Source organism: Podarcis filfolensis (genome assembly GCF_964270895.1).
Source record: "Podarcis filfolensis genome assembly, chromosome: 2".
Classification (NCBI taxonomy): domain Eukaryota; kingdom Metazoa; phylum Chordata; class Lepidosauria; order Squamata; family Lacertidae; genus Podarcis; species Podarcis filfolensis.
Window position 1 is genome coordinate 84,423,591 of NC_139605.1, and position 20,762 is coordinate 84,444,352.

Below are 20,762 nucleotides of genomic sequence, written 5' to 3' on the forward strand. Positions count from 1 at the left end.
TTAGAACCCCTGGACAAGGCAGAAATTGAACAGGCTAATCCAGATATTCTCAGACATCAGCTCCCATCATCCCAGCTAGTAGTTGCTAGCAGGTTGCATGGGTGATAATGTGTTGCTATCCTCACTTTTCAATGCCACACATTGCCAGTTATTCAATGCCAATTATTCACAGTAAATAGAACACAAGTAAAACAAGGCTGCAAAAATGAATGGAATGTCAAGTGATAATACCTTTACAAGTGTGTGTGAAGCAGATACTGCAAAACAGTAAATTACCTGAATTATGAATTAAGGCTGTGACAGTATTTTGTTTTTCTTTTACAGAAGATATCTTTAGGAAGAAATCCATTTTTCAGTGTACCAAAAATAAATTGCCTCTTTTATTGTTTAAAGCAGTCTTGGGGGGGGGGGGGAGTCCAACTGATTTTGGTCTTCTAAAGTTAATATTGCAGGCTGAATTACTATTACAGGCAAGAATTATTGTTAGTGCCTTGGCATCTACATTAATTACAGAATTAGCTTATAAATTGCCCAGCTGGCTTGGTCTTTACCAAGTTTGAAAATAACAGAGATATGAGCATCCTTCCATATACATGGCAAAGAAGAGTGGGAATATAAATTCAATCAATCAATAAAAATGTATTGTGTGAGGGGAGTGCATAAAGTTTCCACTCTGTTGTACATGCCACACAGAGTTTTTAAAACATCCATAAGGATGCCCTCCAGTTAAATATTTTCCTAAACTAAAAAGCCAAAGTCGACGTGTGAAAGGACGGGCTCCTGTCAGTAGAGGAATTTGCGTGAGTTTTACTTTTCCTTCCAGTTGGAGAATGTTGAAGGTTTTCACTGTGTCAGATGTGTAGTGGTTTCAGAAATCTGGAAAAAGAGCTCTCAATGTTGTTTTTTATTACAACAAAAGTTCAACAGTAGATTGATGAGGTGGGAGGTGCCAACCATGTCCCTGGCATGGAAGATAGGGTGAAGATGCCCTATACCAATGCTGTTGTCCATGAGGTTCAACGATATGAAGAAGAGAGCCTTGAGAGCTTACCACAGGACACAATGTGCCGTACAGAATTCTAGGGTTACATTATCCCTCAGGTGTGTTTCACACATGGATTGATCAGATTATTACAGAGAGGGAAACGGGAAGATTTATCATCACCCGAATGGTCTTGATATCCCAAAGTCCCAGACAGTGTGGATACAATATATGGTGATTCTCCACTTCAACCCCATTCATGGTGATTTTTCAGAATGCTGTGCAATGACTTGTTTTTATGCTAGAGAACCAGTTTTAGAAATCACTTTCTGACAAAAGAGACAGTGATATCTTCCATCATGAAAGAAAGCTGTTTCCTATTATATTTATGAGTACTGTAATCTGCATCTTCTCCCTGAAGGGAACTGCTGTTTGTCCACTGTTCACAACTTTGCACTTTGAGTCTCACCATTGGGAGACTCCAAAAAAGTTTAACCCGTTCATTTCTTGGAGGAGAAGGGTCAATTCCAAAAAATAAAAAATAAATGCCTTCATGACTTTTTTCTGCAGGTGACCTGATGGGCCCAGGTTCTCATGTTGTCCGATTGGGATTGGTGGCCTATGTGTGGGTGGGATTGGGGTGCTGGGAGAAATCTGGTGGTTCTAGGACAGGCATAGGCAAACTCAGCCCTCCAGATGTTTTGGGACTACAACTCCCATCATCCCTAGCTAACAGGACCAGTGGTCAGGGATGATGGGAGTTGTAGTTCCAAAAAATCTGGAGGGCCGAGTTTGCCTATGCCTGTTCTAGGAGATAAATAAGTGCCATTAAACTAGCTCTTCCAGTCCCTCACACTCACAGTTCAGCTCAAAATTTGTTAATTGTTACACGTGTCTCAAGAAATCCACACATATGTGTGCTGTACACATGAGCTTTAAGCATTCTTGCAAGAGGGAAATCTTTTATGTGGTGAAACCATGTCCCACCCTGGACAAGTATCTACACTCTGAAAGGCTTCCAACACATATAAAAAGCTATACAAGTCTGCTTTCAGATACCTTCTAAAGATTGTAAAGTTACATCTCCTTGACCCAGCGGCCTCCACAGTCACTTACGGACTCATTGTTAAAACCGTGTTCATGGAAGACAATCTTACTCTGCTAAGATTGATCACCAAAGAAGAAGAAGAAGAAGACCTCATGTGTCCCAGCTAGGGGCAAGGGGATGTATGCCCAACTAAATGGCCCCTCCTCTTCAGGCCTGGGGCCTAGCAAGAAAAAGCATCCAATTAAGAAACCAGCCACTGACCGTTGTCGGCAGAAAAGTTTGTTACCTGATGTCTCCCCTGACTTTCTCCATCTTCATACTATCAAGGACATCCTTGATTTCTTTCAGCTGCAAAGGCTTGCCATGGATTTAGTTTGCTGCAGATCTAACTGCAGAAGAACCAAATGCAGAAATAAACTTTAGCATTCACAGATCAAGGTTACTTTTCTTTCCTATACAACAAAAAATAATACATTAGAAACTCTGAATTTAGTTCTTCAGGTGTTGCATGTATTTGATTGCATTCTCCCTTAATCAACAGAGCATTATTCTGACTTTTTTGAGGATGAAGCTGGTGTATGCAGGTGTGTGTGTTGTGTTTGTGGGATGGTGGTGATAGTGGAATATGTTCAGGCTATCAACCTCCACCTTTCCATTTTCATCCCAAACAACTCACTCCTGCTGACTTGCAGATAAAAAGTTACATTGCTGTGAGTACACCAAGAAAGGCAGCCGGGAATCCTCTATCATCTATACCTCAGTCACAGTTTTAATGTGGCATAGATAGATAGATTGCTAGATGATAGATATAAGTAAAGTGTGTTTAAAGGCGCATGTGCAGAGTCAAAAAAGAAGGTAAACATCCTCCCTGCAGCAGGTAAACACACCTTTTTACTGACTGGCTTCTCAGATAGCATATATTTCCCAGTAGCCTCCATGTACTCTTATCTCTCATGTGCCCCAGAGGGCATTCCTCTTTGAATTCTGAGTCAAGGTTAAGTTCAATGTATATTAATGAATAACTCTCCCTGTTAATTATTAAAGGCCACATTTAAAAAACGAACACCAGAAGAGCAACAGAGATAATCCAGAGTCGGAGTTGGGTTGGGTCTCCAGCAGGCAGCTTTCTTCCACCTTGTCTTTCTTAAGTATTTTCTTCGATTTCTGACCAAAAGGACACAGAGAAAAATGGGGGTGGAAGCTCTGCTGCTTCTCAGCCTCCTCTTCACCTTGCTCTTGTTCTCCGTCAAAATGTACAAGAAGAAAGCCCAACTACCTCCAGGGCCCACTCCTTGGTTTCTTCTGGGCAATCTTCTGCAGAAAGACGTCTTGCCTCTGAGCAGAAACTATGCAAAGGTAAGTCCACCTCTCGGAGACCACTTTCACTTTTCATTCGTGCCGTAAAGCAGATTTGGCTAGAATAAAAGGACAGAGAGACAGGAAGGCACAAAGTTAATTTCTCCCTTCTTTAGTCTGGGTATGCCTGATTCTATCTGCTGCTTTGAGGAGCCCAAATATTCCTGCATCATAAGTGAACAGATGGGAAGTAATAAAAGGAACGTTTCCCATTCTCTTTGTCTCTTCCTGGAAGTGCTGCCTTGCTGAGAGGCTGCAGAGAGCACCATCTTTAAGAACATACAAAGAATCCTGAGGGACTAGATGAAAGACCTATCCATTCTCCAAGGTGTACATTCTCCTGCAATTCTGCTCTGCACCCACCCCCTGCCTTAGCAGTCAGTGTTTATTATTATTTCTGCTATAGATTTTCATGGATAACAAAGGGACATATTACACAGTGGTGTAGCTATGGGGGGGGCTAGCTGGGTCCCCCCCAAGTGATGCTTCCAGGGGGCACCACTGAGGCTCTCAACCTGTAGGTATGTGTACATAAATGGGGGCGGGGATATGCCAAACTGGGTCTTTGACTAAGGTGAAAGAAAGCCTAGTTCCGCCCCTGCATAATGTCTCTGTTTTCAGTTAGTAGAGCCCTATCTACAGGTCAGTAATGCTTGGTTGAGACATTACTATCATAGGCATTGTGAGGTTGGGGGAGGAGGGAGGAAGAGGTGGGGAGAGAGAGGTGGGACTAATGATCTTTCAAAGGGTAGTAATGATATTTGCATCTTTTGCATAGTGTATGTGTGGGGTTTTGTGTTAGCATCACGTGGATGGTTCTTGCATCTACAGTGGTACCTCGGGTTACATACTGTCAGGGAACGGTCATCTGAGACGAAGGAGGTGAAAGGGCTCATGGAGGGTGAGAGGGACCACTCAGCGGAGGAGGGGACCAGCAGGGGGAGAAGTGGAGTTCCAAGGGAAAGTGAGTCGGAGGGAGGGCTCAGAGACACTTCAAGCGAGAACAGTGGGGAGGTTTCAGGACCTCCCGTAGGGACACCCACTCCTCGGCGGAAACTGTCACGCCGAGAGTCCAGAAGACGCGTTTCCGTTAAGGAGCTTTTATGCTGGAAGAAGTTCCGTAAACGCCCACTGTCCGATTCAACGAGCGATTGATGGAGCCATGCTTAAGGAGCTCCATCACAGACAGAGGTTTGGGAACTTAGCCAAACTCTGAGGGATCAGGATTTTACGCACAAGCAGCTCACCATCCCATCACACATACGCTTCAGGTTCCATACACTTCAGGTTACAGACTCCAGTAACCCAGAAATAATACCTCGGGTTAAGAACTTTGCTTCAGGATGAGAACAGAAATTACTTGGCCGCGGCAGCGGCAGGAGGCCCCATTAGCTAAAGTGGTGGTTCAGGTTAAGAACAGTTTCAGGTTAAGAATGGACCTCCAGAACGAATTAAGTACGTAACCAGAGGTACTACTGTATTCATTTATTTCTTTTTTGTTGGCAGCGAAAGAGACTAGTTGGTTGCATTTGGTTGATTACAGTGAGTTTTGTTTGTGTGAGAGAGAGAGAGCGTGAGGGGTTGTTGGGTCAAATTAGCCATATCGATTTGTATGCTGTTGGGGGGGTGTTATGTTGCTGTCTTGTTAGCAATTAATGTTCAAAGGCATACTATGTGTCATCTGCAGGTAATGTATCGCCATCTTGCCTAGCAGCCATTGATAGCCTTATTTGTCTAATCTAATCCACTTTAAAATCTGTCCAAGTTGATGACCATCCAGACATCTTGTGGTAGTGCTGCCTCTGAGAAGGAGCTCTTTGTGCATATCCTGATTGTCCCACCATTTCGCTTCACTGGACCAGGAAAGCAAACTAGTGTTCTTACCCTACACCATGATAAATTGGATTCACCTCTGTTATGTCTCCTCTTAGTACATTGTTCCCTAAACACAAAAAGCTCCAAATGTTTTAATTTTTCTTCCTAGAGGCACAGCCTCTTGATACTTTTAATTGTCCTTGTTGGCAACTTTCCAGTTCTACAATAACCTGCCAGTTTCAATGCCACCCCTATTTGCTTCCATTCTGTAGACTTCCTTCGTAAGGTGTTTTGCTGCCTGAAGCAAAAGGCAAAAAGTTGCCTCCTCCCCATCCTGTTCCATGTACAAAAGTCCAGCAGACCATTGACTCTTATCTCAACATTCTCCATAGCACCTTTAGGGCAGTGACCTATGTTAGTGCATGTACACTCTCCGCTCTCTCCACTCACTGCTCCATAATATTTGCTGCCTGAGACCGCTGCCTCTCTCTGCCTCATGATAGGGCCAAACCTGCTCCTAGAAAAAAGTAAGCTCAGGTATATGTATCTGCCCTACACCTTAACAATGAATACATCTGCAAAGAATTCATTCAGGTTCTCTGGAGTTCATTTCTCCTTTCTTAGCACGTGTTTTAAACCCTTTGGGTGTGGCATAATAGTTAGAGTGTTGGACTATGACCTGGGAAACCAGGGTTTGAATTTCCACTCAGCCATGAAGCTCACTGGGTGACCATGGGCCAGTCACCATCTCTTAGCCTATCCTACCTCACAGAGTTGTTGTGAGAATGAAATGGGGAGCAGAAGAACCATGTACATCACTTTGAGTTCCTTGGAAGATAAGGCTGGTATATTAATGGAATAAATAAACAGATATTTGAACTTCTTTCCTAGCTAATTTCCCACTTTTAGATATTTAAATAGGTCTTATTCTTAATGTTTTCAGAGGTATGCTCCTCAAATTCTAATTTTGCATCACTTGTTGTCTGCCTTGGTTTTTTTTTTGGGGGGGGGGAGTTTGTCTTTCTATTCATTCTTCTCCTCTGTGCAAGACTTCCATTTCCTGAAGAAAGACTTTTTCTAAAGGGGTTCAGATATGAAAAATCCCTCAGACACCTCAGAAACGTTAAATATGGTGAACACTATGAATGCTCACGCACAGAAATTTCACCAAAGTTATCCTGCCCCTAATATTTGGGATCATCTGAATTTCTATCCCTGCCCCGCCAGAATGGTTAAAAAAAGCTGGCCCCAAAGTTTCAGCCAAGCTCTAAATAATGCATTTCAACTGGCTGCTCATTCTCTCATTCACCCTGAGTGGAAATTCAGGTTATTCCTACATTGTCAGTTCATTTTAAACGTTTCAGCACTAGCACAGTCCACACTGTCTCTCTCTGTGTGTAATGATTGGACTATAACCTGGGAAACCAGGGTTTGAATTCCCACTCGGCCATGAAGTTTACTGGGTGACCATGGCCCAGTCACCATCTCTTAGCCTAAACTACCTCACAGGGTTGTTGTGAGAATGAAATGGGAAGGAGAAGAACCATGTACATCACTTTGAGCTCCTTGGAAGATAGGGGTGGTATATAAATGCAAACGTTTATATAAATATAAACGTTTCTGCAGTAGCAGAGTTCACACTGTCTTATTCTCTTGACTGGTTTAACCCTCCTGATCAAGGCTGTGCATTTGCCTTGACTGAGACACATGACCAGTGTCAATAGCCTACTATGATGCCCTTGAAAAAGTTTCAGTGTATATCCCCATAAACATCCATAATGATTGACAGACTGTTTGCTCTTCCTGCTCAGTTCCTGTTGGATCAGTGCCCCCTATGTTAAACTTTAAACATGAAGATATTTCCTTGGGTCCCAGGACTGGATAGTCACCCAGCCACCCTTCTGCTGTGAACAGAAGCTTCTCTTTGTGAGTGAGTTAAGAAGTGGCTGGTGTAGGTACCTTTCCCCTGACCCATTTCTCCAAAAGAATTCAGTTGATATTTCTTTTCTATAAGTTACTTAATTTTCCCTAGGGTCGCTTTAAATTCATTTACTTTTTTCTTACCAGATCATTTCATTCACTCATATTTCATTTTGCAATTAATCCATCCAGCTTTATATACAAATCTTTATTAATCAGCACTTGTCTGCTGATTCTTCCCTTGATTTGTGCTTAATAAATTTCTTCAGCACTTAGTAATTCACACAGCAATTTCTTTGGCTGATTCATCAACTCCTCTCTTTTTTCTCCTCCTTCCCTTTAACAGCCCCACATTGTTTCTAAACCCTTTTCTTCAGTTACTCAAATATGTCTGACCACCACACCCTTTCGCTTTCCAATAGGCTCTCTTCACACAGCTCCATTCCAATTTAAAATGTGCAGAATCTCATATTGCTGCCCTACTTCTTGCTGATAAAACAATGAACAGGGTGGTGATACAATGACTACGGCAATCGACACAAGATAATATCACCAAGTCAAACAATAAACATCCATAAAAATTGCAAAAGCAGTTTCTTTCTCAAATAGGTTTTATCTTGAACTATTGCAAATGCAGTAATAAAGAACACTTAGCCCCTGGGACTATCAAATTATCAGGCCAATTACCTTCAGTTATCTTGGTTGAATTGAAATAATGTCAGTAGGTGAGAGGGGGAAATTGCATAGCTAGGTCAAATAAAAATAGGCTTTTCTGCTTTGAGAAAGAAAAGTGTGGGACCTCCTAGCTAGAGCAACACTTTTGGATTGTGATTAGTTGAGTGGTGCAGAGAGCTGATTGACAGAAAAGTATCCAGTACTCATGGAAATGGGAGAGTGTGTGGAACAAAAAAGACTATAGCTTTGAGATTGGGGGGATTTAAAAATAAATTTCTGGGTTTTCACTTGGTAGGGCTAAACCCTGGTTGCCATAATGGGCCAGCCACCACTGATATATCCGGAACAGGTGTTGCCTAATAATCCATGCATTTTTAAAATTCTATCATCAGCTCTATGATAAATGGGGTCCTATCTTTACTGTCTGGCTGGGTCCCAAGCCCATGGTGGTACTCTGTGGATACGAAGTGGTGAAAGATGCTCTGTTGGATCATGCTGAAGAATTTGGTGGGCGTCCTGCCTTGCCTTTCAGTGATACAGTGAGCCATTTTAAAGGTAGGTAGGAGTCCTGTGCTTATTTTTTTATTGCTTCCATTTTAATGGGAGAAGCAGTCTTCATTTTCAGGGGTCTCCAAGTAGGAATAAGCAGACATCGAGCCCTCCCTTTTTCAACCTCAGGTGGAGCTAGATGTTACCACAAACAGGAGTTTGCCACCCAAAATAACAGCCCTGAACTGAATTCTTCCTTTACTGTGAGGGATATAAAGGTAAAGGGACCCCTGACCGTTAGGTCCAGTCGTGGACGACTCTGGGGTTGCAGCGCTCATCTCGCTTTATTGGCCGAGGGAGCCGGCGTACAGCTTCTGGGTCATGTGGCCAGCATGACTAAGCCACTTCTGGCGAACCAGAGCAGTGCACGGAAATGCAGTTTACCTTCCCGCCGGAGCAGTACTTATTTATCTACTTGTACTTTGGCATGCTTTCGAACTGCTAGGTTGGCAGGAGCAGGGCCCAAGCAATGGGAGCTCACCCCATCACGGGGATTTGAACCGCCGACCTTCCGATCGGCAAGCCCTAGGCTCTGTGGTTTAACCCACAGTGCCACCCGCGTCCTGTGAGGGATATAGTCAGTCTCAAATAACCAACATACTTAATTCTAAACACATGAAGGTGTTAAGATCATAAAGTCAGCTGTCATGCCAAGCTTAGCTAGCTCAGCTTGGAAGGAAGGGCTACCAAGCTCTTTGTTCTGCCCCTTCCCTTACCACTTATAAGCATATAGCTGGGAAAATTTGGAAAGAAGTTAGAAGGGCATGTTTTAAAGGTCCAAAAACCTATTCCTATGCTTTACTTTGCTGCATGTTTTGTGATGTTAAATCTCTGCTGGGGCTCTCTTACCAAAGAGTACTTGACCCAAACGTGGATCTAGGCATCTAGGAAATTTTATTCTTTTACCAAATCCAACATTTTGCCCATAACAGATATTTTAATGAAAGCCGTGATATGACATGACCCATAGAAGAGTTTGCCTGTCCTCTCTTCTCCAGTACCATTTAATAATGTGGAGAAACGACACAACGTGTTTACGCTATAGTTCAGCACTGTTATTATGTGATACAAAAGTTACATACAAACCACCCATAGCTTGATTCAACTACAAATGGGAATATAGTCTGAATGGACAAAGTGCCACAATGTAGAAACTTCCTGCTGCGAAAACTTCCTTCCAAGGGAAGGGTCTTCACCTGTTTGCTTTCAGGACTGTCCAGCAGATCTGTGAAAAGATGGAAAGAGCTGCGCCGGTTCACACTCAGCACCCTGCGGGATTTTGGAATGGGGAAGAAAGCGATGTCCACGAGGGTGCAGGACGAAGTTCTCTGTCTGGTGGAGGCAATGGCAACCACAAAAGGTCTTCCCAAGTTATCCTTATTACAAACACAATTTTGAAGTGCTTCAGGGCAGGAACAGTCCCAGAAAAGACTCTCCTCCCTGGAAGAGAGGGGAGTGGTTGTGGGCGGGAGCCCGAGCACCGCCCCTAGCAGGGGGCGTTAGCCCCCTGCCTCCACCTCACCTGGCTGGCGCCCACGCCCCTCGGCAGGCATCCAACCAGGTGCCTCAGAGGGGGCGTGTTCAGCAGCCTTTTGCTGCGGTGCCAGCCTCTCCCCGGCCTCATTCTTCTCCGTCGTCTTGTCGCGAGTCACCCACCCTCCACTCCCTTTGAGTTAGGGCTTAGGTCATTGGCCTTGCTATGGACCTTAGGTTGGTTGCCCTGGTTGTCCAGGGGGCCTGGTAGGAGTTTTTCCATTTGGCATTAGGCTTTTTGGTTTTTTCGCCTACCTCGTAGCAATCGTCACAACTTTTGTGGTATTGGTGGGTAGGTTAGGCATTGGAATAATGTGTTGTGGTGTGTTGAAGAGCTAGGTGTGGCCATCGCCTATGCCTTCAATTTTTGGGTATTCCGTTAAAGGAATCTGGTGGTCGTGTATTCTGTCCGATGCCTGCTTGGCGGGAGGCCATGGCACGACCCTCGGTGACATCAGGGGAGAGCCTATAGTTGGATTAGCATCAACAGGCTCCACTTACTGGTGAATAAACCCACTTGTTTTAGAGTTCCAATGCCTAAGCCAATACCTTTTCACTGCTGTAATCAATAAAGTTGTGGTCTTTCCTTGCCCATTAACCTTATATCACGTGTCCTTGTGTATTCATTTCACATCGCGGGGGTCGGGTCCTTGAACCACAAGTGGGATTTCTGTTAGTTATGCCACAGGTGTTCATGAATTTATTCCTATTAAAGAACTTGGCTGAGTTGTAAGGTACACCTTGAATGCACCAAGCTGCATAGGAATTCTTGACCACAGATATGGGGTAGCACATCTTCCTCCTTTGGGGAGTCCATAATGTTATCCTCAACAGTTAAGCTGCACTTACATCTTGCTAAATAAAGGGAATACAGGAGCTGCTGATACTATCATTTCCATGTAAAATGAACTTAATTATCTTTTAATATAAGAGAAATACAAAATGCACCATGTGTCTGGTTCAATTGTGCAAGGAATTCTGGTTTACGTTATTCTGTCGTGCAGGCAGAGGGAGAGAATATCCACCTAGCCAAACTCTATTGACTGTGTCCTTTTGCTCCTGCAGGGCAGGCCTTTGATATAAGAAAACACTTGAGAACTGCTGTTTCTAATGTGCTCTGTTCTGTTGTCTTTGGGAGTCGCTTTGAGTACAAAGATCAGGTCTTCCTGGAGAAGCTGCATATCATGGAGGCTTTTGTGGGCTACCTTGTGAGTTATATGGGACAGGTATGTTGTTCCTTCTTACAAGTATATGCCATGGACCCAGAACCTTGGTTCATCTTAATGGACATGGGCCTGGTATAAGCCAGGTGCACCCTGGGGTATATTCCCCTTTACCTTTTCCACTTTCTCTGATCCTTGTCTCCATTAAATTCCACATGACACAATATCACATACATCTTGGCTTTAATTGCAGAGCATCAGCAAACTAACCACTCAGAATACAGACCTAGAGAAATTCTTCTGTAGGCATATTGGTGGAGCACTTCCCTGGGTTAGCGGTGAATTTTCCCAGTTATTCATTATCAAAGGATTGCTTATCTAAAGGGTTCTAGTTATAGGTAGGTAGCTGTGTTGGTCTGCCATAGTCAAAACAAAATTTAAAAATTCCTTCCAGTAGCACCTTAGAGACCAACTAAGTTTGTTATTGGTATGAGCTTTCGTGTGCATGCACACTTCTTCAGATACACTGAAACAGAAGTGCTACTGGAAGGTTTTTTATATATCTAAAGGGTGTAAAGGCAGTCAGAGCTGAGCTGAATATCTGCTTGGGGCAGGGGAAATGAGTTTGAAACTCGGACCCTCCCCTTTCCCAGGGAGTATAAGGAAAATATTTTTATCTGGGCTTTTCTTCAGCTGGAACTCAGTGAAACTCAATTCTGGCACCTCTCAGGTGCGTGCTATTGGCATTCTAAGAGAACAAGGGAGGTGTTCATGGTGAGTTCTGGTGCCTCTCTTTCTAGAAAAATGGCACTGATACTTATCATGGATTGCCTTTCAATTGATATCACTAAAAAGCTTCCCTCACAACTATGAGGTTATCCACACCTCAGATTGCCCCACCACTTTCCCCCAGGAAAACCCATTGTTTGGTACTGAATTGGAACAAACAGCAATCAGGTTTTCTGCAGACTGCTGTTTGTTCTGATTAAGCACTAAAGAGTAGGTTTCCTGGGGGGAAGCAGCAGGGCAAAGGCAGAACCAGTCAGACCTGTGCCTAGAAAGAATGGGCCAAGTGCAAATCTGCTTGGAGCTGTGCTTTCTAGGCATAAGATAAGTAGAAGTGTGGGAGAGACTGGGCAATTAACCCTTTGTTTCTCTCTGGTCTGTCTGAGAAGCTCAGCATGTGAGGACGTATGGGTTGGTTGCTACAAGCTCAGACCACATGGCTCCTACAAGCTACTCTTGAGTTCCTTGTATGCCAGTGATTGAGCCTGGGCCCTACTGCGTGCAAACCTGGTGCTCTGCCACTGAACTTGTCTCCGTAGTGTTCTGGTTTCTAGTCTACTCAGAGTTAATATGTATGGTACATGTATCAACTAAGCACAAAAACATTCAACCAGGGGTGGTGCATCCCATTTCATGACATGAGACAAAACAAGGTGAATTCTTAGCCAGCAGAGAAAGGAGTGGGGTGGGCAGGACATATAAGGAGGGTACCCTTCAAGTACCACCTGAGGTACCTGCTTCACTCCACTTCATGGATGGGCCAGACTTGCATACAAGGTACAATTAACCTAACATTATTTTAAATGAGTCTTTGCTGTGGAAAGATCTAGAACCTATTTCTACATTATTTTGTTTCAGAGAATAAGCAGGACAAAAAATAAACAATGCATTTGCTTTTTAAAAAACAATGTTTTATTTTACAATTCACAGTAGGAAGTCGATTAGGGCTGCGATCCTAACCCCACATACCTCAGAGTAAGCCTAGTTTAATTCAGTAAGCCTCATTTCTGGGCAGGCATAGTTAGGATTTCTGCCTCAGTGGATATGGGCAGGATCTAGTGATAATGAATATGTAACTATAGTAGACTGTAAATAAAGGAGACCGAGAAGAAGAGGAGGAGGAGGAGAGAGGATTTATTTACAATTGTTTGTTTGTTTATTAAATTTAAATCCTGTCATTCCTCTTGAAAAAGCCATGGATTGCAAACATTTTGCAGTAGATTTCTCCAACATCCCTAAATCCATAGACTCAGCAGGCAGTTCTAAAATGATAAATTCAATATACAGTTGTTATGTATTGTTTCTGTTCCAGGTTTATAATGTGTTCTCGAAAATAATGCCTTACCTGCCTGGACAGCACAAAAAGATTTTAGGAAGTTTTGAAAAAATGTATGCTTTCATCAATGAGAGGGTGGAATCCCACAAAGAGACCCTGGATTATCAGGACCCCCGTGACTATATTGACTGCTTCCTTATGAAGTCAGAAAAGGTAGGAGGTTATATAATTACCCTTCTCCACGCTTCTGAGATGTCTCTTGTTTGTGCCTACATTTGAAAGTGTCTCATATGGCTGCTGCCCTCCCTCATTCTGATCCTGCATTCTGGCTGTGGTGGTTGGCCACTGTGATGATCTCCAGGCTAATCTCAGGTTTCCCTCAAGTTTATTTAGACATCAAACCAAGCAGCAGGAGAGCAGCTGAAAAAATAATGCCCATCATTATAACTATACATGGGATTGTTTTCTTCATGGTTCTATTATTTGGTTTTCAGTTATGTTTTTATTTTCAGCATTATAGATATGCTGCAATAAGCCATGCAGGTTTTGTGTTCCTTCTGAGTTACTGCATGGGAAAGACTGAGATGTCTCAGACCCTCCAGGGTTTGACATTCTTAATGTCAGGTGGTACATTCAGACACAACAATTATGATTTACTTTTATTATTTGCCAATCAGGTCAGCTTGCCTAATGCTTCAGTTTCCCCGATGGCCTCCTTCAGCAACACTTCTGGATCAGCAAGTAGATTGAGTGGATTGGATTGACCATTAAATGCCACAAGACCTTTAGCATCATTTGAAAATCTGATCTTACTTACAAATGAATATACCCCCCCCCAAATAAACACTCTATCAAATAATTAATGAGTTATTTGATAGAGTATAGTAGTTTTTTTGGGGGGTATATTCATTTGTATGTAATTGGAGGATGCAACTCCATGAAACAGCACCCCTTTTTCTAGAGAAATGTCCCTGAATAAAACTACCGTATTTTTCACCCCATAGGATGCACCTAGATTTATTTTTTTGGGGGGGGGGAAATAAAGGGGAAAAAATTTATTTCCCCCCTAGGCGCGGGGCTGGCGCGGGGGAAGCCCGAGCTTCCCCCGACCCCAGCCCCCAGAAGAGGCTGCCGCCCGCAAGCCTTGCGCAGCCGGTGGGACCTCCCACCAGGCGCGCAAGGTTTGCGGACATCTGCCCAAAGCACGGGGCGTGCTCCACAGCACGCCCCGTGCTTCGGGCTGCAGGCTGCCGCCCGCAAGCCTTGCGTGCCCGGTGGGACCTCCCGCCGGGTGCACGAGGCTTGCGGATAGCTTCCTGAAGCCTGGAGAGCGAGAGGGGTCGGTGCGCACCGACGCCTCTCACTCTCCAGGCTTCAGCGAAAGCCTGCATTCGCCCCATAAGACGCACACACATTTCCCCTTCATTTTTGGAGGGGGAAAAGTGCGTCCTATAGGGCGAAAAATACGGCATATTCAATTAAAAAACAACAACACTGTACTTACACTGCAATAAACCATGCAAGTATTGTGCTCCATCCATTTACTGCATTTATTGAGATGTCTCACTTCCTCCATCACTCTTTCAAATGGATGTTTTAAATTCTTCTCTTTTTCCTTTTCCTTTTTACAGGACCAAAGCAATCTAGAGGCCATCTACACCAAAGAGGAGCTTATTGTGATTGTGCAGGAACTCTTTATTGCTGGGTCATTGTCCACAAGCGAAGTTTTGAGCTGTGCCCTTCTGGTGATGGCTAGATTGCCACACATCCAAGGTACATAAATTGCCCAAAAGACTGAAAGGCTCTACCTTTTCAAGGTGGAAAGAGTAATAGTAAAGAGAAAGAAAAAACAAACAAACATTAAAACTGCACAGTCAGTACAATTTGCTCACAAAATGTCTTCTCCTAGGTCAGCCCATCTATTCCCATACAGTGGTACCTCGGGTTAAGAACTTAATTCATTCTGGAGGTCCGTTCTTAGCTTGAAACTGTTCTTAACCTGAGGTATCACTTTAGCTAATGGGGGCTCCTGCTGCCACCGCGTGATTTCTGTTCTCATCCTGAGGTAAAGTTCTTAACCTGAGGAACTACTTCTGGGTTAGCAGAGACTGTAACCTGAAGCGTTTGTAAACTGAAGTGTTTGTAACCTGAGGTACCACTGTATTCCGTGTCCAAAAGTGACCAGAGAGATGCCTCTGGGAAGTTTTCAAGCTGAGCATTAACGGAATTTTCTGAAAAACGTGATATGGAGCTGATATCTATGGATTTCTAAAATTCCTGTCTGTCTCATAGATCTCAGTGAGAAGTGCTCCACTTTCGAGGTTATAAACACTGCAGACAATGCTATCATATGCATATTATAAGCATATGCACTCTAATTTTCCGAAAGTAACCAGCACATAAATAAGGATGCTACATCAATGGTATAATTTATGTAAAATTGATAAAATTATCATAAATTAATACGACAATAGAGTACTGTCCTCCCAGAGTTCTGTCCTTCATGTTCTGTCTTCCTGGACACTGATGTTTATCTTTCCCGGAGGGAAAAGGGCATATTCTCATTCAACTCAACTCCACAGCACTTCACTCCAGCGAATTTGGCATTCAGGAACTAAAACTTACATCCCTTTATAAAACACATACTTCAACAAAGAAGGACCTTACGATGTAATGAATAACTGCACCTAAAACTTTAAGGAAACTTCACTACTTATCTATTCTTTTTTTAAAAAAATAGTATTTATTAAAGTTTTGAAGGTTACAAAAAGAAAAAATAGAGAACACCATATTAAACAAAAACAAAACAACACATCACAATAATGAAAAAGAAAAAAAGAGAAAAAGAAGAAAAAAATAAACACAATTAAAAAACACAACAAACCTTCCCATAACTTATCTTTCATTCACTTGTTTCCTTGACCTCCTCACACCTCCCTTTTTTGTATTCTAGTTCGGTTAGCTATTTCAGCAAATCCTTTCCATCTTTTCCAATTTTGGTCCTTATCTTAATATAATGTGACTTTACTTTCCCTCTTTTCACCAATTAACAGTCTGTTTTTTCTTAATCCTTTATAACATTTCTGCTAAAACCACATAACTTCATTCCAACATCCTTCTAACATTCCTTAATTTTACAATGTTTCTGTAAATAAACTTTAAATTTCTCCCAATCTTCTTCCACCGACTCTTCTCCCCGGTCTCGGATTCTGCCAGTCATTTCCGCCAATTCCATGTAGTCCATCACCTTCATCTGCCATTCTTCCCGGGTGGGTAGATCTTGTGTCTTCCAGTACTTTGCAATAAGTATTCTTGCTGCTGTTGTGGCATACATAAAGAAAGTTCTATCCTTCTTTGGCACTACTGATCTATTCTTAAGGGTTCACAGCCTTACACAAAGGAGAACAGGCTATTTGCTCATAATGCTGGCTGCTCCCTGCCTCAGCTCTTGCTAAAATGATCTAAAGCAGTGGGTTACATTAGCACCAGCCCCCTTGGACAGATGTAGCCACTGGATACCAGAGGCGATCCTATCCGAGCCCAACTCCGTGTATGAATCAGTTTTAAATGGTTTCCTCCTCCATCCCTCAAAGCAACAGTCCTCCTACTCCCTGGTATTCAGACGTTAGACTCCCCAACAGAGGTTTTCATTCTGATTCTAATGGCTCCATGAATTTGTCTTGTGGCAGCAAATTATGACTTTTAAATATGCATCATGTAAAGAAAAGAAGAACTTTATCTTTTCTGTCCTGAGCCTAGTGCCTGAGCCCTTGCCTTTGTTGACCCTGATTTACTACCCTACTCCTTTTTTGGGGGGGGGGGGAAGAGTGGGATATAAGTTTAATGAATGAATAAAAGGTATTGTGTGAGGAGATTGCATAAAGTTTCCACACCATTTATTCAACTTGTTTTGCATGATTTCATGAACATCTCTAAGATAAAAAGCCCACATCCTTTAGTAACCTAAGGTGATCCCCTATAGCAAAGGGGACAAAAGCCGAATTCCTTTCATCTTTGCATGCCATCTTTAAAAATGGGCTCCTGCCAGGATGCAAATTCATGTCAGTAAGTGTTACTTTTCCTTCCGGTTGGAGAATATTGAAGGCTATCACTATGTCAGAGGAGAAGTAGAATTCTGGAAGTAGAGCTGAATTTGTTTTCTTACAGAAAAAGTTCAACAGGAGATTGATGATGTGGTAGGTGCCAACCGTATCCCTGGCATGGAAGATAGGGTGAGGATGCCCTACACCAATGCTGTTCTCCATGAGGTTCAACGATATCAAAAAGGGAGCCTTGAGAGCATCCCGCGTGCAACAACACGTCCTACAAAATTCCGGGGCTATCTTATCCCCCAGGTTTGTGTCACATGTGAAATGATCAGGTTACTGTGGAGAGGAGGAGGGAGGGATTTATCATCCCATCAATGACTTTGGTCTGCCACAGTCCCAGCCAGTGCAGAGACAAGATATGCTGATTACAACCTCACCCCCCCCCCCATTCATGGTGATTTTTCAGAATGCTGTGCAATGACTTGTTTCTATATATGACAACCAACTTTAGGAATCAGTCTCTCCCATAAGATGGCTGCTTCTTATGTATATGACTCTGAAAAACAACAAGCAGCATGTCAGCTAATAATATACTGACAGTATTTTTATAACACTATACTGTATCAAAATTATGAACAGAAGGCATATAATATGTGCATGGAGTCACGAACTTATTAGAATCAGATAAATGTCCCATAACCAGGAATGGTAGGATTGGTAAGTCACTGTCAAAGATCACTGAAACAGAGGCAGAATGTCTTATGTTTATGAAGCTGAAACAAATAATGAAATCTGTATCTTCTCCCTGAAGGGCACGGCAGTCTGTGCAGAGATTTCAACTGTGCACTTTGATCCTCTCCAGTGGGAGACTCCAGAAGAGTTTAACCCGGGTCATTTCTTGGATGAGAAGGGCCAGTTCCGGAACAGGGCTGCCTTCATGCCTTTTTCTGCAGGTGACTCTATAGACCTAGATTCTCATATTGTGGGGTTGGGTCCAGCAGCTGGCATGTGGATGGGTGGGCAGCTGGACTCCAGGAAGTGATAGTGCTGCCAGGAGATAAGTAAGAGGTTTGGGGAGGGATTGTCTACCCACAAGACATTTCTCTCTGCCTCTGTCCTCCATTTCCTGCATCTTGAGCAGAAAATTTGTAAGCATCAGCCTGAGGAAGGGACAGTTCAGTTCCCAACTTTTGGACCACTACCTACAGGAACCACTTGGGCTCTGTGTTAAGAAGGAGAGTTGGCATGATGAAATGAGAGGAAAGAGTAACTCACACTCACATAATCTTTTATATTTCTTTGCTCTGAAACTGCTTATGTGTAGCTTTCAGCAAAGATTTACACATACACACAGACGGAAGCCACATTATTGTGTTTTCTGGCAGGAGAATAAGCCAAGCAGTACTTTAGTGTTATATAACATGCTCAGAATAGAAGTCTACCAATCAGCCAAAGAATCGAGAAAATGACATGAGACCAATATCTCCAAAAACATACTTGCCTGAAACACTTCACCTTCATATCACAGTGGAAACAGAGAATTGCAGGACCACTTGAGAAATGGTCTCACTGCTGTCTTTCTTATGCAGTTCCACTATTTCAAAATGTGCTGGCTGAGTTTCTTGGGCACTATATAGGTATTTGGTGACTGATGAGCACTGCCGCCTTCTTTTCACCCAGGAAAACGGGCATGCCCAGGGGAAGCCCTGGCTCGGATGGAGCTGTTCCTGTTCTTCGGTGCTCTGCTCCAGAACTTCACCTTCCAGCTGGTGGGAGATGCCAAAGACAAGGATATACTTACTTTGTATCAAGACAGTGGCCTGATGAAAGGAGACTTGCCATTGAAATTCACTAGACGTTCAATATGATCCAGTGACAGCAACTAAGCAGAATGGATGGTGCCAATGCCTCTCAGTATATTTGAAGTAGGAAGAATATGATTATTGGGAGATCTGAATCACACAGTACTTAGAAAAACTATATATTCCAAACTATAGCTCACATCATGCTGGCTGGGGCTGCTAAGAGTTGTAGTGCGACACTTGGAAAACCACAGCTGAGCCACTTCTACATTAAAAGAATCAATCCAGAAACAAGTAGTGATAGATACAGTAAAAAGGGCAAAGATCAATAAAGCTTTGGGAGCAGATGGAATCTCAGTGTTATGACCTTTAGGAGTATGTTAGCACAATAACTTTCTAAAGTGAAGAATGAGATATTACAAATGGGTAAATTGAAATCTGTAACAAGTCTATAACAATAGCATTTTTTAAAAAAATCTAAAAAGGATCATAATTAAAAATCATATAGATCAAGATGGATTTTGCATAATGAAGGATAATATTAGGAAAATAATTAATCTAGCTGTGCATCTGCAGCAGCTCAACTGGTCACCTTTATATATAGCATCTGTTCCTTATTGGTCTCAACAGCCACAGCAGGTGCTGTAACACTCCAGTGGTTTGACTTCACCCACAAAGTTGCACTCCTCCATTGTCTCCTGAGGCAGACGAATGCCAACAACTTCATTTATGCATGAAAAACAAATCTTGAACGAGTAGTTTTGTTTCCAGATGCAGAAAAAGCATTTGATAATACCACACGTCAGTTTCTTGTTGAAGGTGTTTATAAAGCTTCACAACAAATTGCTGCAAACACCTGTATCTCCCCCTCCCCCTTTAATTTGTTGGTAAAATGGGATGAAATTACGGGCATAGTAGACCCTTTGAGGGGCATGAAACTTGCCACATATTAGATAAACGGGTGCAAGAAATCTTGGACTATGATTTTTTAATGGTTTAATGCCCTTCTTTGTTGATACCTATGCACACCACCACACTTGGCATCTGAGACAATTTGCAAAAAGAGCGTCCCCTCATAAAGAAGAAGCTTCCTTTGCTCTTCCAGGGAGGTGACAGATTTTCACTTTCGTACACAGTTTTTATCTCTCTCTCCATTTCCCCATGAATGGTAGCCACACTCCTTCAAGGCAGCACTGTATCAACTTTGGACTTCCCTAACATTCCTCAGTTCTACCTATGTTTTTCTTGCATCTTCTGCTCATCACTTGCTAAGTTGCATATAAGAACCCTCCTATTTCCTTTTTCTGGATTTCAGTCCTAGGTCCACTTTGAATACTGTTTGTATAGTCAGTATTATAATGTTACACCCAATCTCTGAGCACCAGGAGTTTTCAGGGGAGCCAGCTATTTAATGAGCACTCACTCTGATTTGTTTGCATCACATACATTTTTTTTTAGCACCATGAAACTGGCTCTTCTAGTTCCTCACACTCTAGCTCAAAATTTGTTTAACTGTTATATGTGTCTCTGAAAATCCATGTGTATGTTGCCTTGGACACATGAGCTTTAAGCATTCTTGCAAGAGGGAAGTCTTTTATGTGGAGCAACCATGTCCCACCCTGGACAAGTATGTACAAGGAATTCAAAATGTACCAGAAACAAAGCCAACTACCACCAGGTCCTACTCCATTGTCCTTTGTGGGGAACCTCCTGCAAATAGATTTCAGGCATCTGTCCAAATCATATCAAAAGGTAAGACACACACATACACAACTTCCTGGCATTCTCTCACTATTCCCTATTTTTAT

General features: G+C 42.7%; 1 protein-coding gene across 1 annotated transcript; it reads left to right on the forward strand.

The window, feature by feature from the left end:
• Positions 1-3,218: 3,218 nt before the first annotated feature.
• LOC310755251 (cytochrome P450 2C16-like) lies at positions 3,219-19,551 on the forward strand (the record flags this gene model as incomplete). The annotated part of the gene is made up of 9 exons (XM_083597758.1): positions 3,219-3,386; positions 8,189-8,351; positions 9,556-9,705; positions 10,944-11,104; positions 13,140-13,316; positions 14,735-14,876; positions 17,271-17,458; positions 17,964-18,105; positions 18,833-19,551. 9 exons carry the CDS (start codon positions 3,219-3,221, stop codon positions 19,018-19,020), a joined length of 1,479 nt encoding a protein of 492 aa, XP_083453884.1. The 3' UTR covers positions 19,021-19,551.
• Between the last annotated feature and the right edge of the window lie 1,211 nt (positions 19,552-20,762).